Source organism: Zosterops lateralis (assembly GCF_965231275.1).
Source record: "Zosterops lateralis genome assembly, chromosome: 9".
In the NCBI taxonomy this organism is placed as follows: Eukaryota; Metazoa; Chordata; class Aves; order Passeriformes; family Zosteropidae; genus Zosterops; species Zosterops lateralis.
In genome coordinates, this window is record NC_139769.1 from 684847 (window position 1) to 712430 (window position 27584).

General features: G+C 47.4%; 1 protein-coding gene across 1 annotated transcript in view; it reads left to right on the forward strand.

Moving 5' to 3' along the window:
* The window catches only part of NEGR1 (neuronal growth regulator 1), a gene marked incomplete at its 5' end in the record, with an annotated part of 154107 nt that overhangs the window by 93040 nt on the left and 33483 nt on the right, over positions 1–27584 (forward strand). The window contains 2 exons of the mRNA XM_083867346.1: positions 10138–10258; positions 14432–14583. Coding sequence (XP_083723472.1) covers positions 10138–10258; positions 14432–14583 — 273 coding nt within the window. The remainder of the gene's footprint in view (positions 1–10137; positions 10259–14431; positions 14584–27584) is intronic.

The window sequence follows — 27584 nt, forward strand, 5'->3', positions numbered from 1 at the left end:
TTTTTTTGGTTTTGGTTTGGGGTTTTTTTAATGTGTTTTTTTGGGTTTTGTTTTGTTTTGTTTTTTGAGGTTTTGTTGTTGTTGTTGTTTTGGGGTTTTTGTTTGTTTGTTTGTTTGTTTTGTGGTCTTTGTTTTGTTTTTGTTTTGGCTTTTTGTCCCCTCCTGAGGATTTATTGTCCCTTCCTGAGTGTGTGACACCCTTGGGAGGGGAGGGACTGTCACAGGGACATGAACTGGGCCAAACTGGGCCAAACTGGGGAGCCCAGGCTGTTCCTGGTGCCCACCAGGGACTCTCCCTGGGGCTGGGCAAACCCTGCCACAGTCACACCCCGGTGGAATTTTTCACTTTTATTTTTAAATTGCAGTTTTACCTTTTATCACACAGACAATGAAAGCATCCAGGATTTCTGTGGCTTTATTGAGGAGCTCTGGGTGTGCCATTGTCCCCTCCCAGCAGAGCTGAGCCCTCCCCAGCTGCTCACATCTGCCAGGCTGGGCAGCCAAACCCTCCCCTGATTAAAAACTTAACTTTATTTTAACCCAGAGCAGGAGCTTCGAGCCCTTCCATGGCTCCCTCTCCTCCTCCACGAGCCCCATATGTGCCTCAGCTCCAACACGCTGTCAGGGAACAGGGGTTTTCAATCAAAAAGACTGTCAGGAAAGCTGATTCACTAACAAGGAAGCTGTCAAGCTGTGACAGCTGCTGTCTCTGCAACCCCAAACAATCTGCTGGGTGCTAACTCTGACTTATGCTTCCATTTATTATCCAGCAGTAATGAGCCCTGGCCTCGGCAGGAGAGTTTTGGGGGACTCACCTGGCTGCTGGGGGAAGTGTGATGTGCATCAAATCTCTCCCCAGATCAGAAAAGTTCTGATTGTCCCTTTTGAAAAAATCCCAGTGTCAGTCCTCACCTGGTTTTTGTGGTTAAATGTGGATCTGGGGGGGTTTATTGCTGCTGGGAGATGAGCAGAGGAGGATTTCTGTTTTTTCCCCATTGTGCTGGATAATGGAGTTCAGTTCTCCACAGAAAGGAGTGAAGGAATTGGTGCTTCTTTATCCCAGGAGCTCAGAGAGCACAGAGATCCCACCCTGGGAAGGGTCTGAGGTGGGCTCTGCTGTCCAGGTGTCAGCACTGCCCACCTTTACAATAAAAACAAAGAGTTCCAGCTCCATCTCACCAGCCCTAAATGTGCTTTGCTGCACTCCTGGCTGTTCATTGTGTGTCACAGTCAGGGACACCAAAAGAACCACACTCACCCCTCAGGGAAAAGAAGGCAGTTTATTATGATTTAGGGTTTATATAGGATTTGGGATTTGGTCGGGGATTGGTCATTGAGAGGAACACCTCTCTGACCCCAGTGGTCAATACAGAAATCCATCACCAAGAGGAATGAAAACAATATAGATTGTTTTGAGAGACTTTGCAGGAAGGTGTGTAAACTATCATCAGAAGGCCGGAGATTATGGCAATAATTGTGAGCCTGGTGTTGTGATTCTCATGGGGAATGGTTTCTCCCTTCTGACCCCTGGAGTTCCTTACCACATAGAGTGACCCTTAATTCCTTCCCTGACCCCACTGGCCATGGTCCAGGTCTCTTTTCCTTGAGCAGGGGGCTATAAAATGCCTCCCCTTCCTTATTCTCTCTCCTTTCCCCCTGGAATTTCAAAGAATAAATGTCTGGGACAAAGATCCCAGGGAAAGGGCCTTTCTGATATCTTTATTTCATCCTTGGTATAATTTTCTCTGAATCCTCCTAATAAATGAGCTGGCTAAAGGCCCTGGGGGCAGGCAGGGAGTATCTGCACAGCCTGGGCTAGAGCTGATTCCTGTCCCCTCTTGTCCTGAATATTCAGTGTATCCCAGTAAATCCCCCTCTGCAGCTCTGCTGACCCCATTTCCTCCTGTCCCCCTGAACCTTGGGGGGTTCTCTGCCTGTGGGGCACCTCTGGGAGGTCCTGGCTGAGTGTGAGCCCAAATTTTCAGGTGACATTTCAATCAATTCCTCAGGGAGCTGCAGGGTGAGGCGCTCAGGGGTTTGGTGGTGCCTGTGCTGGGGTTTGGGGGGTCCCAGGTGGGTGTTTGAGGTTTGGGGGGGTCCCAGGTGGGTGTTTGAGGTTTGGGGGGTCCCAGGTGGGTGTTTGGGGGGTCCCAGGTGGGTGTTTGGGGTTTGGGGGGTCCCAGGTGGGTGTTTGGGGCCTGGGCTGCTCAGGGAAGGGGTTTGTGTGCCCGCGCTGGAGCAGCTCCTTTGCCAGGGCTGTTTTAAAGGGAGTAGAGGCAGAAAAGCGCTTTGCTGGAAAATAAAAGGATTAAAGAGATGCAGCAGCGAGATAAACCCCGATGGACACGGGAACAAAGCAGCTCCTCCAAGTTGTGCCTTTTCTTCTGCAGCTCCCTCGAGGTCTTTGTTTGCTTTGCTGCTTTTTTGGGGAGGCTTCATTAAGTCCTTTCCTCCTCTTTTTATTTATCCCTGAAATACCTGTAAAACAGATTGTCCACGTTTCCTGTCTGGCCGCCTATTATTTATTAACTATGATTTTGTGCTGCTGATTTCTGTGTTTTCCACCCACACAACAATGGCTGGAGGGTTTTAAGGTTTGCACTCGGCACAGGGAGGGTTTTGTGTCCAAACCCATAAATGGCACAGTAGAGAGGGGTTTGGGGGGACACGAGGAAATCCTTGAGCTGGAGCTGAGGAAGGGAGGAGCAGTTTTGGGGGCAGATGTGCCCTGTGAGATCCCAGATCCTACACAGGGATTTGGGGGGACACAAAGCAATCCATGAGCTGGAGGTGAGGGAGGAACAGGTTTTGGGGGGCAATAGAACAGATCCCACACAGGGATTTGGGGGGACATGAGGAAATCCATGAGCTGGAAATGAAGGAGGAGCAGGTTTTGGGGAGCAGGTGGAACAGATCCTACACAGGGATTTGGGGGGACATGAGGAAATCCATGAGCTGGAGCCAAGGAAGGAGCAGGTTTTGGGGGGCAGAGATGCCCTGTGACATCTGAAACCCCACACAGGATTTGGGGGGACACAACAAAATCCATGAGCTGGAGCCAAAGGAAGAGCAAGTTTTGGGGAGCAGAGATGCCCTGTGACATCCCAAACCCCACACAGGATTTGGGGGGACACGAGGAAATCCATGAGCTGGCACTGAAGGAGAGAGGAGCAGGTTTTGGGGAGCAGTGATGCCCTGAGACATCCCAAACCCCACACAAGGATCCTGAGGCTCCTCTTTCCTGACACAATTGTTCAATTAATCCACAGTGAAATACAGAGTTGGGAAAGGGAAAGGCTGAGTGGGAAAGGGGAAAATGAAGGGAGGTGCATTTAGATGGGATCTTGGGAAGGGATTCCTGGCTGGGCTGGAATTCCCAGAGCAGCTGTGGCTGCCCCTGGATCCCTGGGATGTCCCAGGCCAGGCTGGACACTGGGACAGTGGGAGGTGGATAGGAATGGGATGGGATTTAAGCTGTTCTCTATTGGGGTTTTTTGAGTGTTTCTAGCAAGGTTTCAGAGGTTTTTTTGGACACCTGTGCATGGCTAATTAATTTGTTTTCTGTAACGTTTGTTATTTTGTTATTTTTTCTTTATTAACCCTTTTGCCTTACAAAAAGAAAATATTGCTTACCTCTCCCCTCTGAAGAGCAGAAATGAATTTTTGCCACTTTTCTGCCAAGGCTGGACCCTCAGAGATTGATATATTAGTGTTCATTACACTCTGACTTGTGCCATTCCCTTAAAATTCCTGAAAGATGAAACTGGAAACTTTTTCCTTGTACAGAAAACATCTGCCTGGTCTTGGTGGGTGCAGTGCCACATCTGGGATTCTGTGAAAAGGATCACAGAGACCCAGAGCTGGATTTTCTCCCCCTCATTTCTTGTGTTTGCACATCAAATTTATGGAAATGTCCGTGTCAGGATTGTCCCTCTGATAAATCACCAAGAAAACCTGGGCTGAATCAGCCTGGTCCTTGCTGGTTATTCCAGCCTGTCCCTCAAATGTTTCTGTGTTTGCAGAGGAGGTTCTGACGTGAGGAGTTGTTATTAAACCACCCCATTAATCTGGGCTGCTGCTGCTGCTCTGAATAAATTAGGAAAAAAATTGAATAATCCCCAGTATGGAAAGCCCATCTTAATTATATAAAGTACAAGTGAAGCTGTCTGACTCGTTGCTGTGTTGGTAAAACACTCGGAGGGTGAATACAGAGAGAAGAATATATTTGAATATATATTATTCAATATATAATATTGCTGATATCTTTTTTTTATTTTTTTTTTTTTTTTTCTGAGCACAAAACTCTCAGAAAACCGTGTTCTCCTCACCTGGAATTTTTTTATCTTAACACCCCGGAAAGCAATTTCACTAACAAAAGATGACATTAGGATGCCAAATTAAAAGCTGATGAAAACAGGGAAAATAAAAGATCTTTTTTTTTTTTTTTCCTTGACATTTACAATTAATGCCAGAGAAATGTTGGTTTAATCAGACAATATGGGGGCTCACAAAGGTGAAATTGAAAGTTTCCAGCCCTGAATGCTCGTGTAAAAGTTAATAAATTCAGCTCGTAATCATTATGCACATGCTAGTTATAATAATTTACTGTCCATACCGAATCTTTATAAGCATTGTAATTAAATATAAAATGCACATTAGAATTATAATGAATAATTAGGGCAACAGAACTAATGTGCACAAAAGTCCCGAGGCTCATTAAAATGTTGGGAGAGGAAACCTGCAGGAGCTGGGCTGGGTGAATTCCCTGGGGCGAGCTTAGGGGTTTTTTTAGACATTTGGGAGAAAAATGGGAATATTTGGGATGGGGATCAGGTTTCCATATGAAGAATGTGCAGAGTCAGAACCAGGGACCGGTCTGGGTTGGGAGAGACCCTAAATCCCTTTTCATCCCACCCCTGCCATGGGAGGTGTGGATTTTATTTTATTTTATTTTATTTTATTTTATTTTATTTTATTTTTATTTTATTTTATTTTATTATTTTATTTTATTTTTTAATTTATTTTATTTTATTTTATTTTATTTTATTTTTCGATCATATTATTCTTACTTTATTTTTAAATTTATTTGTTAGAGTTGGGATTAAATGAGTGAGATGGTGTTTTTCGTTTGGATTTAGATGTTTATTAATTTCTATTCATATAACATAATTAATTAATATCACATTTTATTTTATTTCTATATATTATTTATAGTTCTTTTCATTACCTTATTAATAATTTTATTACATTATTAATTACCATATTAATTTATCTATATATTAATTATAATAATTAATTATATTATATTGTTTTCTAAATTGTGAGGTTTATAGTACTTTTAATTAATAAATAAAAAATGGAGATTTATTTTTTTAATAAGTTTTTTTTAGGATAAATTGTTTAATTAAGAAACAACACCTAAATTACTTCTACTTTTAACAACTAATTACTTGTGGTTCATAATGTCCATTTTTTAAATTTAATTACAAAACACTATTTAGATTATGAAGAAGGTGAAAAATAAGGACTAATTTTTGCTTTAAAACTTTTATTTTAGTTTACATACATACTATATTTTAAAACTTTAAACTTAAGTTTTTTTACTATGTGACATTACATACTTTTATTTAAACTACACACTTCCAATCCTGGTTTTACCATTCAATTTTGGGAGCCTTTTCCACGGCCTCAGGTCAGAAATGCAGAAAATCTGGAATTCTCAGTGTTCCAATGGGGTGGCACCTCCAGGGTCCCGTGTGGTGACACCGAGCCCTTGGGGACACCTGGCACTGCCCAAACCCCTCCTGGGGGATCAATAAATCTGAATTTTGGGGTAATAACGGTGTGTTTTGGGCTCAGGGCCATCTGTCCCTGCCGTGTCCCTGCAGGACATGGGGGACACTCCCAGCACCCGCCCCAAACCTTTCCCAGCAAAGCTCTTCCAGGCACTGGGGAAATCGCTGTTAAATCAGTTCCCGTAACTCATTTCCAAGGCAGAAATTGGGCATTTCTTTGAAGTGCTCTGCTCTGCAGGGATGGACCGCGGGAGGAGACGGAACAAGGAGCCACCGTGGGGAGGAAAAAACCTCCGGATCTGAGTCACAGGAGCCAGTGCTGCTGACAGATAATCACATTTCCCCTCCATCGTTTTGTTCAGCCGTTATTTAGGAGACCCAGAAATGACAAACGGGCTTTAAATTATTGGTTTTACGGCAACGACGTCCTGTCATGGTTTGAGAGCTAAACGAGTGAGAGGCTCCAAGTCAGAAATACAATTTAATTAAAAGAAAAAAGGTAAAATAAAATAAAATCAATGCAATAACACAAAGGAGCACTGCCAGAGTCAGAACACACCCTGAGCAGGGTGGGGGGAGCAGTCCAGGTGAGGGGCTCTTCCTGAAGCAGTGATCCCACAGAAAGGTCTGGGAGCTCTGCTCCTCTGGGAATCCAGTGGCTCAGGGCTGCTTGTCCTGTCCCAAATCCCAGATTCTCTCCAGGTGGGAATGCTTGGCTCCTCCCCCTGGGCATTGGGAGCATCTCCCAATGGGATGAGGAGTCGTGCAGTGGCTCCTTGATGGCCCATTAAACAGAGAGAGCTCCTGGAGGGAGTTCCCTGTGAGTCCTGGGCAAGGCATTGATGGGCCATGAGCAGAAGAGCCCAAAGGAGGGGCCTGGGAAAACACTGCCCCACCTGGTTCCAGCAGCTCATGGGGATGGGGATGGAATAAATACTGTGTGCACATCCCACACCACAACACAGGACACATCCCCGCGAGGTTTTGTCGCGGTGCCTCGTTCAGGGGTTGATTTGTCTGGATAATCCTGCCCTGGGGGCTGTGGGGGGCTCTCGCCCCTTCCCTCCTCCTGAGCCTGTCCCAGCTCTGCCCTGCCAGCCCTCCCTCCCTCCTGCTGCTCGGGATCCTGGGGCCCAGGTGTTATTTCCCTGCTGGCTGATCATTGTGGAGACAAATCACTTATACATTTGTTATCCCTTTCAAACGTTGATGTTACCAGGTGGAAGCTGAAGAATTCATGGGCTGGTTTGTTGTAATCATTGTATGAGGAAGCTGGAGGCAGAGTTTGGCAGTCTGGGAGTCTGATTTGAGGGAGGATGGGAATGATGGATGAGGGAGAAGCAGCTCTGGTTTAACCCCAGTGAAGCTCCCTCAGGCAGAGCTGTTAAAATCAGGAATTGTGCCAGTTCTGGGGTGTGTTTGCTGTCCCTGGCTGTGCTGCTGCATTCCCAGGAGATTTCTGCTGTGAGAGATGCTGCCCTAGGCTCAGGAAACACTGTCACCTGTGTCACAAAGGGGATTTGGTCACTCAAACACCTTCCAAGGAGAGGGAAAAGCAGGATTTACAGAAAATGTTGCCACCTGTGTCACAAAGCGAGGTTTGGTCACTCAAACTCCTTCCAAGGATTAGCAAAAGCAGGATTTACAGAAAATATTGTCACCTGTGTCACCAAGTGGGGCTTGGTCATCCAAACTCCTTCCAAGGACTGGGAAAAGCTGTATTTACAGGAAACATTGTCACCTCTATCAAAAAAGTGGGGTTTGGTCACTCAAACTCCTTCCAAGGACTGGGAAAAGCAGGGTTTACAGAAAATATTGTCACCTGTGTCACAGAGTGGGGTTTGGTCACTCAAACTCCCTCCAAGGATTAGCAAAAGCAGGATTTACAGGAAATACTGTAATTTGTGTCACAAAGAGGGTTTGGTCACTCAAACACCTTCCAGGGACTGCCAAAGGCTGGGACTGCCCTGGCTCTGTGGAAATGAGGCTTTGCAGAGCTGGGTGCCAGGGGCTGCTGGGCACTGCCCAGGGTAAAACTCACCGAGGAAAATCCCATCAGAGGAGTTGGGGATGACTCCCAGGGAATTCAGGAATGCAAAAGGCAGGGCAGAGGACAGGGATGCAGAGATGAGGCTGCAGGAGGGTTCAGCAGCTCTCTGTCATTGAGTATTTAAGGTTAACAAATTGATTTGCTGGAATTACAGCCGTGCTTAACTACAGATGGTTCAGCCAAGGTTTCAGGTGTCCCCACACCCCTTTTGCCCCAAAATGGCCATGTCAATGCCCCCTGTACCTAAATCACTCCCCTTCATTTCCATCAGTGACTCCCCTGTTCATAAGGGGAGAGGAGAGCCAAAAATCCTCACTCACACTCACACTCTCTGACAGCAGAGCTTTTGCCCTAAATAAACACCTTCCTAATTATCACCAAGTGTGAGCTGCTCCTTCTTCCAAGCAAGGTCATGTCTGGGTCTGAAATCTGGACCAAAGGAATAACTCGGTTATATGGTCTGAAATCTGGACCCAAAGGAATCATTTGTTTATATGGTCTGGAATCTGGACCAAAGAAATAACCCATTTAAATGGTTTGAAATCTGGACCCAAAGGAATAACCTGTTTATATGGTCTGAAATCTGGACCCAAAGGAATAACCTGTTTATATGGTCTGAAATCTGGACCCAAAGGAATAACTCGTTTATATGGTCTGAAATCTGGACCCAAAGGAATAACTCATCCAGAATAATCTGGACCAAAGGAATAAGTCATTTATATGGTACCTAAAGAGCAGAGCTGGCCAGGAGACCAGCACAGAAGAACCAAAAATGCATCTGAAGCCTCCTGTTTGAATCCCCTGGAGTGGTGATGGGCCAGGTCTGGGCTGGGGGAGCAGCACCAGAGCGAGGCAGGCAGAGCTCCCCGTGTCCATAAACACCTTAAAGCGACAGCTGGGGGAAAAAATAAACAGGTTTTTATTTATAAGTGATGCGGTTCGGGTTTTTACGGCGTTTTGATGATGCACATAAATTATTGTTTAAAAACCAGGGAACGTAAAAAAAGTTGCAGGAGGAGGCAACTGTTTGCCTTTGATAATCTCTTTCCTGAGGAATTTGCTGTGTTTTATTTTCAGCTTTTGCTGGTGACTGGAAACTCTGAGAATTGCTTTTCATCTTTACCTGTGTCTGTAGTTCTAAGCTCAAAAAAGTTTATGACTGTTTACAATGTTTGCTATTTAAAAAGACAAAATGCACGTACTGAAACAACTCCACGTGGGCAGAATGATGGGGAAAGTCACTTTTCTCTGATTTTTGTGCTTGGCTCATACTTTTGGGGGTTTATTCTTTTGATCTGAGATGCCAAAGGCCACCTGAGCAGTGGGTTTGGGGGTGTTTGTAGGTGATACAGGAGATGAGAGGGGCTGGCCCTGGGGACCCTGAGGTGACAGGGGCTTCAGGACTGAAACACTGACACATAATTAAATTAATTGAGTTGTGTTGTGTCACCGCTGGAAAAACAGCATTTTCCAGGACTGGATTGCTCTCCTTTCCCATCTCAGCTGGGTCTCCACACCAGGCACGAGGAGCAGGACCTGCAGTGTGGGATGATCATTTCCCCTGTGCTGGAGCAGGACCTGCAGTGTGGGATGATGATTTCCCCTTTGCTGGAGCACCAGGAGCAGGACCTGCAGTGTGGGATGATGATTTCCCCTCTGCTGGAGCACCAGGGGCAGGACCTGCAGTGTGGGATGATGATTTCCCCTCTGCTGGAGCACCAGGGGCAGGACCTGCAGTGTGGGATGGTTTCCCCTCTGCTGGAGCACCAGGAGCAGGACCTGCAGTGTGGGATGATGATTTCCCCTCTGCTGGAGCAGGACCTGCAGTGTGGGATGGATCATTTCCCCTCTGCTGGAGCACCAGGAGAGGAATATCATCGATTGAAGGAGAGATGGGAAGACTGACCATGATCAGAATCCGATTTTACTCAAGTTTCCCAATAACTTACACACCGTTTCAGTCAGGTTAATAATTTCTACTACAACAATCAAGCTAAAAGATCATACAAACAACTCATACATTTTTTCAACATCTTCATCGTAGAGGGTTGACTGAACCTTCTTCTTTAAGCAGGTTTCTAATCCCATCTCCTCATGAGCTCAAAGTTCTGTTTGTCCTCTCCAAAGCATCCTGGTCACCAGACTAGATTTGCTAATTAAATCTGTCTCACTCTAGTGAATCCCCACAGAGGAACGTGGCTCAGGCTGGAGCAAAACCCCTCGGCAGGAAGAGTGTTGGGTGGACCTGCCTGTCCAGATGCCAATGTCCATCTCACGATTCTTATTTTTCAGTTGCCCCCACAATTCAGGAACTTAAATCCAGCGGTGTGGTGCTCGGAGGGAACGGCCTGATCCGGTGCGAAGGTGCAGGAGTGCCTGCCCCGCTCTTTGAGTGGTTCAAAGGAGAGAGGAAGTAAGTAGCCACTGCTCTGCCCACCCCTCCTGTGCCAGGGCTGCTGCCAGCTTCCCTGGGGGGCCCATCCCAGCTCTGCCCCAGCTCTGGGGGCTGCCCGGTGCCTCCTGTGCTGTCAGAGTGGAGATTTGGAACGTGCTGCAGGAATTCCAGCTTTTAGCACTGGGGGGAAAAGCTGCAAAAAGGATTCTTGAGTGGTTTGTGTTCCTCACCTCAGAGAGCAAGGCTTGGAGCTGGTGTGAGTGGTGTCCTGCAGCCAAGGGGGTCAGGGGAGCTCTGAACCCTAAATCCTGACCCTGTGTGTGCAGCCCTCTGCCCTTCAGGGCTGTGGGGGCTGTGGGGCAGCAGGATCCCTGCAGGGTCACCTTTATCCCAAAGGCAGCTCCCTGAGCAGGGAGGAGGTTTTCTCTTGGACAGGACATTCTGGTTTGCAGCTCTGGGCTCGTGCAGGAGCAGCTCTTGTGTTTCTCTTGTGTTAAATCAGGTGGATTTTGTCCCCTGGAGCTGGGGAGCTCCAGGAATTTCCCAGTTCCAACTGCTGGGTTTTTTCAGCTTTAACATCCCATTAAAGCTGGGAGCTGGCAGGAGGATATTGATGACCCTTTTCCATCTGTCAGCTCCTTGCTCAGCTGCTCTCCTCCTGCAGCACGGGCTGCTGTCCTCCTCCCTCCCTCCCTGCTGAGCCCCAGCACATCCCTGAGCTTCTCCTGACCTGCTCTTTCCTCTGTGGGCTGGGAACGTTCCTCCTGTGTTGGTGAAATCCCTCTGCACCCCATTTCCATGGCTGCCCGTGGCTGTGCTGTGCCATTCCCGGGGGCAATTCCAGCACAAAGACCCCTCCTGTGGGAATATTTCAGAGCAGCTTTTGGCACTCTGGGTTCCATCAGCAGCTCCCAGCGTGCAGTGATGACACACTGATCACCTTTCTGTCCATAACTCTGCCCAGACTCTCTGCTGAGCACAGTCAGTGCCAGGGCAGCAGCAGGAGAGGCTGAGCAGAGCATTCCAGGACACCCCAACTGTGCTCCTGCTCCTGTTTGGGTTGGTGTTCCCTGAAAAGCTCTGCCCTGCTGGGTCCTGCTGGACAGTGCTGGGTCCTGCTGGGCACTGCTGGTCCCTGCTGGTCCCTGCTGGGTCCTGCTGCTCAGACATTTGGTTCAATCTGAATCTCCATCCTTTCAGGATGATCTTTGGGGTCCCTTCCAGCTCAGGGGGTGCTGTGAGCTCTTATGGTACACGACTGCAGAGGTGCTGGGGATCTCTGAGCAGGGAAGAGGAAAACACCCACAGGTGGGGTTTTTTGGGGATTGGTTTTGGATCCAGTGTCTTCCCTCTGCCTCTGGATGATGGGCAGCCAGCTCAGGGTGAGCCTTGGCCAGCTCAGGGTGAACCTTGGCTAACACAGGATGAACCCTGGCTAGGACAGGATGAACCCTGGCTAACATAGAATGAGTTTTGGCCAGTTCAGGATGAACTTTGGCTAGCACAGGATGGGCCTTGGCTAGCACAGGATGAACTTTGGCTAACACAGGATGAACCCTGGCCAGCACAGAATGAACTTTGGCTAACACAGGATGACCTTTGGCCAGCACAGAATGACCTTTGGCCAGCACAGAATGACCTTTGGCCAGCCCAGGCAGTGCTCAGTGCAGAGCTGAGGGGGTCCAGCTCTCAGGGGGAGCTCACAGGAGCAGATCACCTCCACCATCACCCTGCAGACAATTCCAGCTGTTCCCCACAGCTGGATCCACACCTGGGACTGACACCCCACTGCATTCTCTGTGACACAATGGAGAGGATCCCATTTTGTTCAGACACTCCTGGACTGGGACTGCTCCTGTTTGCAGATCTGGATTGTTCAGTAAAGGAGCAGTGGGAGCCAGCCCTGGGATCATAACTGTGTCTGAAACAAGGCTTTTGGGGGAGGAAACTGCATCGCTGTTACCGAGATTAATGTAAATCCAAACCCACCATTGCCAGGCCCCAGGGACCTCCTCATCATGAAATAACCATTAAAGCTAAACACAGAGGCACTAACAGACTGCTCTGAGTTAAAGTTATTGCTCTGTGAGAGCAGGGAGGGCGAATTCTGCCTCATCACTGAGTCCCCAGGAGCTCTGTTCAGTGCTGGTGCACAGGGTGGAGCTGGAGAAAATCTGGGGGAGAAGTTGATAAAAGAATCTATCCTGAATTAATTCTTGACAAGCTTAAAATTGTCATAGAAACATCCCGTGGTTGGGTTGGAAAGGATCTTAAATTTTATCCCATTCCAAGCCCTCTGCCATGGCAGGGACACCTCCCACTGTCCCAGGGGGTCCCAAACCCCAATGTCCAGCCTGGCCTGGGGCATTCCAGGGGCAGCCACAGCAAATCTGGGCACTCTGTGCATGGGAACGGCACAAAAAGGGGTTTGGGAGTGAAGAACTCTTTTGGAATTCCCTGCAGGAGAGGCAGGAAACAGAGGCACAGCCATTGGAGGGTTTGGAGGAGTGCAAAGTGCAAAGGCTGGAGGGATAAGTTTCCACCTGGCACAGAGTTTTTTTTCTCTTTCTGGACAAAAGATGGATCTCCCAAGAGATCCAAACCAGGCTCTGCAATCCCATTTTTCTGTGTTTTCACGCCCAGGGGGATGTGGCACAGCCTCTGCCACAACAGCAGAGCCCTTTCCAGCCACACCAACTGCCCAGGGAGGAGAATCCCAGTGTGAGCAGGGATCTGGCGGGAGGAGAGTCACTCCCACAGGCACCAGCAGTGCTCAGCCCACAGGCTCAGTTAATGACACATTTGCCAAGGTTTTCACACACAGAGCGGCAGGAGATGGCATTAATTCCCGGGATATGTGATTACATCCCCCAGTACAGCAGGCAGAAATCGTATTCTTCATCCAGAGCTCTGCTCCTTGTGGGAAATGGAGGGAATTATGAGTAATAACTGTAGCGAGTTTTTAATAACACGGTTCCCCTTCCCGTCTCCTTGTTTGATCAGACGTGCTTTGCCTGCCACAACGTCATTAAACTTGGCTCTCCTGCTTTGTCCTGGTGCCCAGCCCTGCCACGGCTTTGGGAGCAGCATCCAACACCTGCATTTCTCCTGTGAATTTGGGCTGGGGAGCTCAGAGCTGCCTGACCACAGTCCTGATCTGGCTTTTTGCTGTGCTTCATTACCTGATCCTGCCCAGGCTGCAGTTTTGTCCCTAATTGCAAAGCTCATGTGCAGCTGTAGAGCCTCACAAACAAAACCACGGTCACAGTCCTGGCTCCTGATCCTCCTCCCCTGTGCAAGGGCACGGCAAACTCCAGAGGATGAAAGAGCCACGGTCACAAGTCCATTGAGTCACATTTGTGGCTCCTGATCCACACCTGCCACCAGCCAAAGCTGACAAATTCCAGAGGATGAAAGAACCACAGTCATAACCCCATCAAGTCATATCTGTGGCTCCTGATCCACACCTGCCACCAGCCAGAGCTGACAAACTCCAGAGGCTGAAAGAACCATGATCACAACCCCATTGAGTCACATTTGTGGCTCCTGATCCTCACCTGCCACCAGCCAGAGCTGTGTGAGGGTACAGGACAAACTCCAGAGGCTGAAAGAGCCATGGTCACAAACCCATTGAGTCACATTTGTGGCTCTTGATCCTGACCTGCCACCAGCCAGAGCTGACAAACTCCAGAGGATGAAAAAAACATGGTCACAACCCCATCAAGTCATATCTGTGGCTCTTGATCCTCACCTGCCACCGGCCAGAGCTGACAAACTCCAGAGGCTGAAAAACACCCTCTTAGAAAGACATTCCAGCAGCCCCCTCTGCCCCAGGGAGGGTATTTCAATGCCCAGGTTAAAATCCCAGCTCTGCACGCAGGAGTTTCTGTCCCTGTGCCCCAGGCAGGAGGGGCTGGGGGTGTCTCTGTTCTCTGAGCTGCAGGACACGCAGGGACAGCACTGTCCCCTCGGCTCCCCCAGTCCCAGGGCTGTCCCTGGCCCCTCCAAAATCCAGAAATTGTGCTCAGCTCAGGCACTGGCAGCTTGCAAAGAGCTCAGGGCACTGCCAGGGCTGGCTGCAAAACCAGGAAAGCACAGAGAGCTGAGAGAGAGAGAAAAAACAAATAAATAAAAACAAATAAAGCTCGGTCGTGGTACGTGAGTTATAGACCTTTTCTTTTTGCTTTCTAGACTGATCAATGGTCAACAAGGAATCACTATTAAAAATTATAGTACGAGATCCCTTCTTACTGTTACCAATGTGACAGAGGAGCACTTTGGCAACTATACTTGTGTCGCTGCCAACAAGCTAGGGACGACCAATGCCAGCCTGCCTCTCAACCGTAAGTAACGGGGACTGTGCCCAGCCTGCAGGGGCGGGTCCCCACACCCCTGCACCCCACAGGAAACAGGAGCAGTGGGGTTGTCATTGTTCTCCCTTCCCACCCCTCTGGATCCAAGGGGAAACAGGAGCAATGGGATTGTTCCCTCTTCACATCCTCTGGATCCCAGAGGAAGGAGGAGCAGTGGGATTGTGATTGTTCCCTATTCCCACCCCTCTGGATCCCAGAGGAAGGAGGAGCAATGGGATTTTTCCCTCTTCCCATTCCCTGGATCCAAGAGGAAAGAAGAGCAGTGGGATTGTGATTGTTTCCTATTCCCACCCCTCTAGACCCAGAGAAAAGAGGAGCAGTGGGATTGTTCTCTCCTCCAACCCCTCTGGACCCCAGAGGAAGGAGGAGCAATGGGATTGTTCTCTCTTCCCATTCCCTGGATCCCAGAGGAAGGAGGAGCAATGGGATTGTTCTCTCTTCCCATTCCCTGGATCCCAGAGGAAGGAGGAGCAGTGGGATTGTTCTCTCCTCCAACCCCTCTGGATCCCAGAGGAAGGAGGAGCAGTGGGATTGTTCTCTCCTCCAACCCCTCTGGATCCCAGAGGAAGGAGGAGCAGTGGGATTGTTCCCTCTTTCCAGTCGCTGGATCCCAGTGGGATTGTTCCCTCTTCCTACCCCCTGGATCACAGAGGAAGGAGGAGCAATGGGATTGTTCCCTCTTCCCACCCTCTGTATCCAAGAGCTACAGGAGCAGTGGGATTGTTCCCTCCTCCAACCCCTCTGGATCCAAGGAGAAACAGGAGCAGTGATCCAGTTGGATCCCAGAGGAAGGAGGAGCAGTGGGATTGTTCCCTCTTCCCAGTCCCTGGATCCCAGAGGAAAGAAGAGCAGTGGGATTGTGATTGTTCTCCCTTCCCACCCCTCTGGATCCCAGAGGAAGGAGGAGCAGTGGGATTGTGATTGTTCCCTATTCCCACCTCTCTGGATCCAAGGGGAAAGAGGAGCAGTGGGATTGTTCTCTCTTCCCACCCTCTGGATCCCAGTGGGATTGTTCTCTCCTCCAACCCCTCTGGATCCCAGAGGAAAGAGGAGCAGTGGGGTTGTTCCCTGGCAATGCTGTTGTGTCCATCAGAGGTTCTGCAAGTGGTGGTGGCTGTTCTGTGCTGGGGCAGCCTTTGGGTTCAGAGAGCTGATTTTGGGTTCTGAGGGGTGGGACCAGTATTTTTGTTCTGAGAGTGCATTTTGGGTTCTGAGAGCTGCATTTGGGTTCTGGGGACTGTATTTGGGTTTTGAGACATGTATTTTGGGCTCTGAGAGCTGATTTTGGGTTCTGAGGGGTGTATTTTGGGTTCTGAGAGGTGCATTTGGGTTCTGAGAGCTGTGCTGCATTTTGGGGGGACCAGGGCTCTGCCAGCCCAGCCCCAGCCCGCCACAGTGCTGGGTCTCTCTGGGAGGTGTTTTTAGCTGTGGCTCAGTAGAATTTCACTGCTGCTGGAGGTCCAGCCATCCAAAGGTGTTCCTGGTGGAGCTCTGGTGCTGTTCTAGTCTGAAGAAATCTCTGAAAACAGAGACAAAACTGGGAATGTGATGCTGTTGTGCACTACAATGACACAAGACTTTGACTTTAGAAGGCTGAAAAGGACTTTTTTATTTTTGGGATGTGTTTTTATATATATATATATATATACTAATTTTTATATGTATATACTATTTTACACAGACCAATTTGATTGGTGAAACAAAGACAAACTTCTTTAATCCCATTGGTCAGAGCAGAGGGACACCGAGAAGTCTCTCCTAGGGAAAATAATGTAAACATAATACAGTTATAAAAACACTTTTCTTGTTTACAGAAAATTCTTTGGGAAAAAGAATTTCAGAAAACCAAAACACCTCAGGCAGGAACTAAAGCTACAGGGGTGTGTCCTGCAGGTAAAATATCCCTCACTGGGTGCAAACACAGAGTTTCAGCTCCTTAAATCCCCCAGATATTGCCTTCCTTCCATGAAATCTCTTCCTGAACGTGCTCCCCATGCCATGAGTGTTGTCAGGGGCTCCTGAATTCCTGCACAAAAGGTGTAAAAGGCACAAAATAACAAGGAATCTTTCCTGCCATTTATTTAATATCTGCGGGGCCATTACCAAAGTGGGAACGAGGACGTTACACTGGTTTCAGACAGGGAAATGCAAGTGAAAACAAAGGAATATTAAGGCAGAAGGAGCTGGGGTTTGGTGGATTTGCAATTCAGAGCAGGTAGAAGGAAGGTCTGGCTTCATCTGAACAGAGCAGAGCTGAGTCTGTCTGGGAGCTGCTGCCAGGATTTTTCCCATCTTAAATCGTGAGGGGCCTTGTATCCACCCTGGAAAAGCTCTTGGAGATGCAGAGGTTGGAAATGTCATAGAAATACCAAGTGAGCTGGTACAAATCATAAAAATAGATGTTCTCCATCATGAAAGAGAGGGGAAGCAGAATGGTCTGAGAGAAAATATGGAAATCTGGGTCTGCTTCTGACCTCAGGAGGGAAATGGGGGATGTTGGCTCAGAGGTTTGACAAGCTGAAATGTTATTTTATTTTATTTTATTTTATTTTACTTTACTTTACTTTACCTTAATTTACTTTAATTTATATTTTATTTTTATTTTATTTTATTTTACTTTACTTTAATTTAATTTAATTTAATTTTTTTAAATTTTATTTTATTTTATTTTATATTTTTATTTTAATTTAATTTTTATTTTACTTTATTTTATTTTATTTTTATTTTATACTGTGATTTTATTTTATTTTCGTTCCTTATTTTACGCCACGATCATTTTAATCCAGCCGCAACAAGGAGAGCTGTCCTAAAGGTGTTGATCTGGATTTTGCTTGGGAATGAGGACCATTTGGTGGAATTTTTCCTTCTCTCATAATCCACATTAATATTATCTAGAAGCATCATCCCTTTAAAAAAAAAAAAAATAAAATTAACAATAATTCTTGGGTAGCAACTTGTTATTTGTGGACTCCTTAATCCCTCAGCGAGAATTTCCTGCTGTGAAACTCTTGCATTTCATTCTGTTGGCGCCGGTTGAGTTGAGGGCCATATGGGCTGGTTCAGGTGTCTGTGCAGGAGCTGCAGCTCTGCAGCCTCAGGAACGACTGTGGGGTTCAGTGGAGTTCCCTTTGTCACTGAGGGGGTAAAATGGAGCTGCAGCCCTGTTCCAGGGCGTGGTGCAGGCTGTGTCTGGGCTGGGGTGACACAGCCCCAGGGGGGCACTGGCCTCATAAAGGGGGTTTCTCATTTCTGGGAAACCCTTGGGGTGTGCAGGGACATGGCAGAGGGATCCCAAATTTCCCGACAGGAGAAGCTCAGCCTCCCAAAGTGACCCTGTGCTGTGACCTGGGGGAGCTTGGGATCCCCCATCCCACAGGAAACTCATGGGATGTGCAGAGATATAGGAGGGGGATTCCAAATTCCCCAACAGGAATGGCTCAGCCTCCCAAAGTGACCCTGTGCTGTGACCTGGGGGAGCTTTAGGATCCCCCATCCTACAGGAAACCCCTGGGGTGTGCAGGGACATGGGAGGGGGATCCCAAATCCCCCAACAGGAGCAGCTCAGCCCCTGTGTGACCCCGGGCTGTGACCCCTGAGCACAGGGTCCCCTGCACGGCCACTGTCACCCCCTTGGCCAGGAGCCCTGGGCACTCAGTGGCCATTCCCTGCAGTGTCCATTTCCCCATTGCACTGTCCCCATCGCAGAGTCCCCATCACAGTGTCCCCATCGCACTGTCCCCATTGCACTGTCCCCATTGCACTGTCCCCATTGCAGAGTCCCCATCGCACTGTCCCCACTGCACTGTCCTCATTGCAGTGTCCCCATCGCAGTGTCCCCATTGCACTGTCCCCACTGCACTGTCCCCACTGCACTGTCCCATTGCACTGTCCCCATTGCACTGTCCGCATTGCACTGTCCCCACTGCAGTGTCCCCCCATCACACTGTCCCCATCAGTGTCCCCATTGCACTGTCCCCACTGCACTTTCCCCTGTTCCAGTGTCCCCATTGCACTGTCCCCATTGCACTGTCCCCATTGCAGTGTCCCCATTGCACTGTCCCCACTGCAGTGTCCCCTGCTGCTGCCAGCCCTGGTCCCACATCCCCTGTGGGATTCCTGTCCCCCATCCCAGACTGGTGTGGGCAGGCTCATCACCAATTTACCCAGATTTCATTAATTACCGTGTTCACGGGGCTCAGTGCCATCCCCAAACTCAGCAATTCCATTTTATTGACTGGGAAACCACATCCCAGTGCCTTTGGAAATGTGTCAGGCTCCTGCTCAGCTTTAGCTCTTCAGCTCTGGCTGGCCCACCAAATCTGACATTTCTGGAGAGAAATGCGCTCTCCAGGGAAATTCCCTTTGTGTCCACAGTTTCTGCCGCTGTCCAATTACCTAAGAAAGATTTTGCTATTTTATCTCTCAAATACTGGCCTGGAAAGCAAATCAAATTTCAATTTGCATAGTTCTGTCTCAGCCAGGCGGGCTGGTCTGCATCAGAAAATACAATATAAAAAGTGGCTGTAGGTATATATATATATATTTATAAAGTTAAATGGAAATTCCTGTTCTCATTAGGAGCCTGCTGCAGTCAGTCAGAGGACAGTTATTGATTTAACGAGGTTTGGATCCAGCCCGAGGTCTCCTGGAGCCATCACTGCTGCCTGCAGCTCGTTCTTCCTTCATCCCTCCCAGCCCTGCCCCTGGGTGCAGCCACTGTCCTGAGTCCTCCACCTCCTCCTTTATCTTTCCTGGAGTATTTGATGTGTCTGTGGTGCCCAGGGGGGCAGCTCTGAGCTCACAGTCAGTGTCACTCAGCTCTGCACACAGCAGGGACACAAAACAAACCCTTTTCCTGCTGCACACCAAGGACAACTCTCAGCCCCAAAAGCACAAACAAGGGGGGCTGGAGGGAGGGACAAGAAGGATGGGACCTCCCAGCCTGGAGCTGGGACTGGGCAATTCAACCCCAAGGTGCAAATGGACCAAAACTTATCCAAGTGTGAGACCTGGTGACATTTGTCCATTTTGTGACCATTTTGGGTCCATTTTGGGTCCATTTTGTGACCATTTTGGGTCCATTTTGGGTCCATTCTGTGTCCATTTTGGGTCCGTTTTGGGTCCACCTTGGTCCATTTTCTGACCATTTTTAGGTCCACCTGAGTCCATTTTGTGACCATTTTGTGACCATTTTGGGTCCATTTCGTGACCATTTTTAGGTTCATTTTCTGACCACTTTGGATCCATTTTTTGACCATTTTGGATCCACCTTGGGTCCGTTTTGTGACCATTTTGGGTCCATTTTGGATCCACCTTGGGTCTATTTTGTGTCTATTTTGTGACAATTTTGGGTCCATTTTGTGACCACCTTGGTCCATTTTTTGATCATTTTGGGTCCACCTTGGGTCCATTTTGTGTCTATTTTGGGTCCATTTTCTCATCACCGTGGATCCATTTTGTGACCATTTTGTGACCATCTTGGATCCATCTTGGATCCATTTTGTGTCCATTTTGTGACCATTTTATGTCCACCTTGGATCCATTTTGTGTCCATTTTGTGACCATTTTGTGCCCATTTTGGATCCACCTTTGGTGCAGCCCTGTCCAGGCTCCTGTCCCACCCAAGATGCACAAGAAAACCTCCTGTTTCTCTCCCTCAGCCGAGGCAGAGCCTCCCCTCCATCCCAGAGCAGATTTCCGAGGCAGAGCTGGGAACTCAACACCTCACATTCATATATTCCCAGGGAATTAGATAAATGGCCAAATCCCCCATTTGTGTAAGTGATAATAATTCTGTTAAACGGTGGGTTTGAGCTCCCTCCATATGGATGCCAACTGCTGCTCCAGGTAACAATTACCGAGAGTTATGAAGGAATTTTCTCTAAATCCATTTTCCAGCTTGAGCTTTATTATGAATTATATGACAATAAGTGACTGAGATGGGATGAGGCAGAAATAACCAGGTTTTGAGCAAGGCCAGGAACACAAGTTTCTCCTTGACATTTAGCGGAAATTGAAAGGCTTGGGAGTGGATCAGGAAAAAAAGAAAAATCAAACAAAAATCAAACCAAAGCCCAGAGGTCTTTGCTGTGGGTTCCTGATGGAGTTTCCCCATGCTCTGGTTTGTTCCATTTGTGTTTATATTCATAAATTTTGCAGTTACCCAAAGCTCGTGGGGTTCAGGCTCATCTTCTCACCCCCCTGGTTAAATCAGAGGGGTTGAAGCGTGGCCAGATCTTCATCTCAAGTATCAATTAATTAATTATGATGAAATCCTGGGACATCCTGAGTTGGGAGGGACCCGTGCTCAGAGCTTCCTGTAACTCCAGTTTCTTCTCAGAGTAGGAAAACCTCAAAGTAAATAAATAAAAAAAAAAAATAATAAAAAAATAAAAACCCAAAGAATACCTCGTGTAGCAAATGAGATGAAGACAAGAAGTGCTTTAAATAGCGCTATAAATATGATAATTTTTATAATAATAAACGAAAATATATTTATAATATATTTATAATAATAAACTAAAATAAATATATTTTACAGCTCAGTCTGGAGCACAAACTTCAGCTTGGCCTCCAGACTTTGGGAGGGAGGAGGCTCAGGAAGGGGAGACAGGAAATGGAGGATGAAACAATCCCCAAGTGAAGGGATTAAAGACAATTACTGTCTATCCCGGGCAGGAAAAGTGGGTTATTGGAATATTGGCGAGCCTGGAAAAGGTGCTTTGGGAAGTTTTCTCATAACCCAGGCCCAGGAGAGAGTCACTTACACTGAGCAGTGACGGATTTTAAACCCAATGCAAAGCACTTCCTTCATTAGAAGGTTATTAAGTGCAGAAATTATTTTCATATCGGGTTGTTGAGCAAAGCCCAGGGGGCTTTACAAAGGAATTAGATATTGATCAAGGATATCCTGAGTTTTCAGAGAGATCAGAAAATGGATTTCAAACCCAAGGCTTTGGTATTTAAGAAAATAATCTGAACAGGCTGGAAAACACCCAAACTGAAATAATTTCCCAGATAAATTCTGGGTCAATTGACAGAAGCGTTTGCTTAAACCCAAACATTTACCTGTGGAATTTGTGTCTGTAATTTAGGGATTAGCAGAAAATACAGAGAGATGGTGATTCCACAGCTCCCACTGCGAGCTCCTGAGTGTCTGAAGGGAAAGAGGAAGGGGAAAAAAAAAAAAAAAAAATATATATATATATATATATATATATTTTTATTTTTTTTTTTGGCCACAAAGAAAGCCAAAAATAACTTCAGAAAAAATGCTGAGGTGCCTCGACGAGCCTCAAAAATCAGGAGCTCCGTTTCTGCTCCCCTCAATCCCACCTCCAGGTTTGTGTGGGGAGGTTTGGGCTGCATTTGCAATAATAAATTCAGCATAAAAAAATTAATTTCTCTTCCCGGGGCTCTTCCCAGCCTTGGGTGGAAGGTTGTGGCATCAGAGGCTTTGATTGGTGATAATAAAAAATGAATTGTTGAGAAACTTCCTTCCCCCCTACGTATCTAAAGTAACAAAGCTGATTTCTCGATTTTTAAATGTCCTGCCACGAAGCACCTACAGCAATAATTTGAATTTTGCTGTTCCTGTAGAGACCATTTCTTATAAACTGCCCCGATATTCAGATTTTTGAGCTTGGCAGTGTTTAGATTTACCGACTTTATTCAAAAGAGAGAGATGGATCATTTAAATTCCGTTAATTTATTCAGTTAAAATTATATTCCAAAAGAAAGGCAGAAAAATTTTAAATTTCTGGGGATGTGGGGAAGAAAGGAGCAAATCTCCTGGAGCGACTATGACGCCCTGTGACGATGTAGCAGCTTTAATTTTAATTTAGTCGATAAATGGTGTGTCTTTGGCCAGCCCTTTTCCCCAGGCGGTGCTGAGCTGTCCAGGGTGCTGCAGGTACAGGAGGAAATCCTGCAGGAAGGGAAAATGAGAATGAGGATCTGACTGTGGTTTATCTGAATCAAAGGGCACAGAAATGTGGGTTTTTAAACTGCAATTTTACAGCCAGAGGTATTTATGTGCATTTCTTCATCAAGGTAATTCCATTTATTCATCTTAATCAAGTGCTGGGTTTTAAAAAAATCGGCTCCTGCTAATGTCAGAGCAGAGCGTTGTATGAGGGACGTCTGGATAATATCAGAATGTTCTATAAGGGATGTCTGGTCCCCAAAAGCACTTTGGAAAGTCCTTTTCCAGATGTATTCTCCTTTTGGCAAGTCCTTTTCCAGACGTATTTCCTTTTGGAAAGTCCTTTTCCAGATGCATTCCCCTTTTGGAAAGTCCTTTTCCAGGTGCATTAATTCCCCTTTTGGAATTCAGGCTGGAAGGGACCACAGAGTGTCACTGGTGCCACCTCCCTGCTCCAGCAGGGACATCCCAGAGCACGGGATTGTGTCCCAATGGTTCTGGAATTTCCCCAGAGAGGAGACTCCACAGCCTCTGTGCACAATCTGCTCAGGGCTGGGCACTGCCCAGGGCACAAGTTCTGCCTCCTGTGCAGGGGGAATTCCTGGGATCAATCCCTGCCCCTTCCTCCGGTGCCATTGCTGGGCCTGGAGCAGAGCCTGGGGCTGCTCTGACCCTCCCTGCACACAGGGAGACCTGGGGACACACAGGGACAGACAGGGACACCTGGGGACACACAGGGACACACAGGGACACCTAGGGAGACCTGGGGACACACAGGGACAGACAGGGACACCTGGGAACACCTGGGAACACACAGGGACAGGCAGGGACACCTGGGAACACCTGGGGACACCTGGGGACACCTGGGAACATACAGGGACAGACAGGGACACCTAGGGAGACCTGGGGACACACAGGGGCACCCAGGGACACACAGGGACACTCAGGGACACCCAGGGACACCTGGGGACACCTGGAGACACCTGGGGACACACAGGGACAGACAGGGACACCCAGGGACACCTGGGGACACCCAGGGACACACAAGGACAGACAGGGATACTTAGGGACACCTGGGGACACACAGGGATACAGGGACACGTGGGAACATACAGGTACATGCAGGGACACCTGGAGACACCTGGGAACACCTGGGAACACACAGGGACACCTGGGAACATACAGGGACAAACAGGGACACCTGGGGACACTCAGGGACACCCAGGGACACTGAGGGCCCCTCTCCCTGGGGCTCCTCCCCAGGCTGAGCAGCCCCACCTCCCTCATCCTCTCCTGGGCACGGAGATGCTCCAGGCCCTCCCTCAGCTCCAGGAGCTCCTGTCCCTGCTGTGCTGAGGATCCAGAGCAGGACACAGCACCCAGAGGAGTCTCCAGGGCTGGGCAGGGGGGGAATGGATAATCTGCTCCTTCTTAAACTCCAAACTCCATCTTAATTAATCTCCTTTCACGGAAATTGTAGTCATTTCATGAATCTCATCATGACATGGGCACATCTCCCGTGTAATTTATCGAGATTGTAATGATTCATTTGATAGGCATTGTCTGTGGGTTTGGGGCTCGTCAGGGATCAGCAGAGCTATAATTACGCCGTAATTACTAAATAAGTTATTCACAAATTGCTGTGCCAGTGAAAGCAAATAGCGGAGCAGATGAAGAGGATCCAGCTCTGTGTTCGACCCCGTGAGGAGTGTGGGGATGGGGCTGGAGTGAGGGGTGGGGATCCAGGGGGCAGAGGGGATTAGAGGATGTCGTGGTTTGAAAGCAAAATGAGTGAGAGGCTCCAAGTCAGAGATATAATTTAATAAGAAGAAAGGTAAAAAGGTAAAAATAAAGTAAAATCAATGCAATAACACAAAGGAGCACTGCCAGAGTCAGAACACACCCTGAGCAGGGTGGGGGGAGCAGTCCAGGTGAGGGGCTCTTCCTGAAGCAGTGATCCCACAGAAAGGTCTGGGAGCTCTGCTCCTCTGGGAATCCAGTGGCTCAGGGCTGCTTGTCCTGTCCCAAATCCCAGATTCTCTCCAGGTGGGAATGCTTGGCTCCTCCCCCTGGGCATTGGGAGCATCTCCCAATGGGATGAGGAGTCGTGCAGTGGCTCCTTGATGGCCCATTAAACAGAGAGAGCTCCTGGAGGGAGTTCCCTGTGAGTCCTGGGCAAGGCATTGATGGGCCATGAGCAGAAGAGCCCAAAGGAGGGGCCTGGGAAAACACTGCCCCACCTGGTTCCAACAGCTCGTGGGGATGGGGATGGGATAAATACTGTGTGCACATCCTACAACACAACACAGGACAGTTGTGCAGATTTTTTTTTAAAGAGTGACCTCTGAGAACAGGAATATCATTACTGGGAGTCAGAGCTGTGCTAATCACACGTTTCCCGAGCAGGAAAACGCTCACAGATTCCCAGGCCTGCATTATTCATGAGCTTCCATTTATCCGTGTGAATGAAAGACCAAGCTCAAAGGACACAGCCAACTTTGTCACTCTCTCTTCATTCTGTTTACGGTCTCCAACAGCTGTAAAAATCATTAAAGCAGCAGTTTTCCCTGGAAAAATCCAAAATGGGGATGAGGACTGGTGAGCAAATATTGTTTATGCTTTAAATGCTGTAGCTTGAATAACTAAATCAAAGCTCTGCCTTTCATGTCGTTTTGGTGATGCAGACGTATCCAAATGTGTGAAATTCAGTGGGATTCTCTCCCTGCCTCACCTGCCTCTGTCACCAGGCACAGAAAGCACACAGGTTGTTGTAATTCTGTAGGGAAATGGTCTCTCCCTCCTGACCCCCTGGAGTCCCTGACCACTTAGAGTGACCCTTAATTCCTTCTCTGACCCCCCCTGGCTGTGGTCCAGCTGTCTCTTCCCTGAGCAGGGGCTATAAATTGTCTCCCCTTCCTTTGTTCTTCCTCTTTCCTCCCCAAGAAACTCGAAGAATAAACACCTGGGACAAATGTCTGGGGAAAGGGCCTCTTCTGAGATATCTCACCTCGTCCTTGGTATAATTCTCTCCAAATCCTCCTAATAACTGAGCTGGCTGAGCCCCCGGGAGGAGGAGGGCAGGAGAGGGAATTTATACAACAGGTGACACCGGGACTGGCTCAGGACCAGATTTCTTGGGCTGAATGTCCCAAACTGAAATGTTCTTTTTTTTTCTCTTCCGTGAGCAAAGACATTCCTTCTCCTCCATTCGTTTGAATTAAAAACATGTTTTATTTTTGTCTTCCAATGGGACTGGGAGGGAGTCAAAGCCCACCCAGGGCCACCCCTGCCCTGGCAGGGACATTCCCACTGTCCCAGGGACATTCCCACTGTCCCAGGGACACCTCCCACTGTCCCAGGGACATTCCCACTGTCCCAGGCTGCTCCAAGTCCTGTTTCCAACCTGTCCTGGGACATTTCCTGGGATCCAGGGGCAGCCTCAGGTTTTGTCTTTTCCTCCCCATGTGCACAAGGCTCATCCCTGGAGTTTGTGGATTTTTTTTTTTTTCTTCTCTCCCTGTGTTGCACTTTTTCATTTTTAATGGTTTAGTGCCGTAAATAGTGGTGCAAAGACTTTAGTGAGTATTTTTTTGTGATGCTCAAAAAGTGGCCTGAAAATGGATGTCTGGTTTTGCCATTTGCTGAGGACAAAGTTCCCTGATTTATTCATTTATTCAAATAAATGCCCTGTGAAAGGTAAAGCCTTAAGCACATACCAGTGTCTTATAGATGTGAAATTGTGGATGGAAACTGCATATTTTTACTGCCAAGAGAATCGAATGTGCGACGTTTAATTAAAATATTATTTCGAGCGTTTTAAATGAAAATACAAATTTGTCTGTGGCTGGTTCGCACACACACACACACAACACCGCCCCTCGCATTTAAATTAAATTAAATTGAATTCCACTAAATTAAATTAAGTTAAATTAATTTTTTTTTCACACTATAAAATCCTTCATCCTACATAAAAAATGACGGTTCACTCTGGAACTTATTAAAAAATAAATAAACGGAAAAGCTTTTAGTAGACTGGGGCATTAAAGCAATGTGTTTAGTGTCTTTCTCTGCCTTTCCATAAGGAGATCAAATTCCATCTGAATTTAAGTCAAATTTGGAATTCATCCCGTTGTGCTGCCAGCTGAGAACAAGCCTGGGACTCAGGGCTGGAATCCACAGGCCTGGAGGCTCTTAAAAATTACCTTCCATCAGGCTTCTTTTACACCTTTTGGGCACAAAAAGGTGTCAATAATGTGGTTTTCTGCAGCCTTAAAAATATTATTTGAATATTTATTGAGAAGCCCTTGCTATTAAGCAAAACAATCAGCTGGAGGTGTGGAGCTGCTGGAGGATGGAGTGAGAAAAAACTCCCTGACAATTTCAAACTTCAAGTTCACAATTATTTTTATTTTTTTTTTAACGTCTCACCGGCGTAGAGCTGTTAAATATTTATCATCTTGTAATAAAAGAATAAACCATTTAAATAAAATAAACCATTACGAGGCAATTAAGGTGTAATAACTCAAACCCGCAGAAAAAAGCTCTAATTGTAATTGCAAAATATTAAGGGTGAGAGAAAGACACAGAATAAATTAAGGTCACGTCTCTGCCCCATCCACTCAGAGTTTCCATCCAAAAGATTTATTATGAAGTGTTTTTCCACTTTTCGTGGTGCTCAGACAGGCTGTGCCTTCCCTCAGCTTGGAGACCTTGATTTCACAATAAATCATTAATCTTTAACAAAGCTGATGAAGCCTGGGGGAGATTAGCTTAAATAAGCCCAGTTAATTATCAAAGGTCATAAATTGAAGCAGTTATGAGCATTTTTTTAATTAACTAATGAGTTGGTATTTAACTGCCAGTTGTGTTTTGGTCCAGTTATTGATTCCTCCAAGTCGAAATATCAAAGTCAGACAATTGCAGTGATGCAGATGGAAATGAAAAAAAAAAGCTTTTTGTGTTGTCCAGCTGGGAAATGTTCTCCTTAGGGCGATCCCAACCATCCCTGAGAGCTCCTGCAGCTTTGGGAATGTGCCCATTCCCTGGG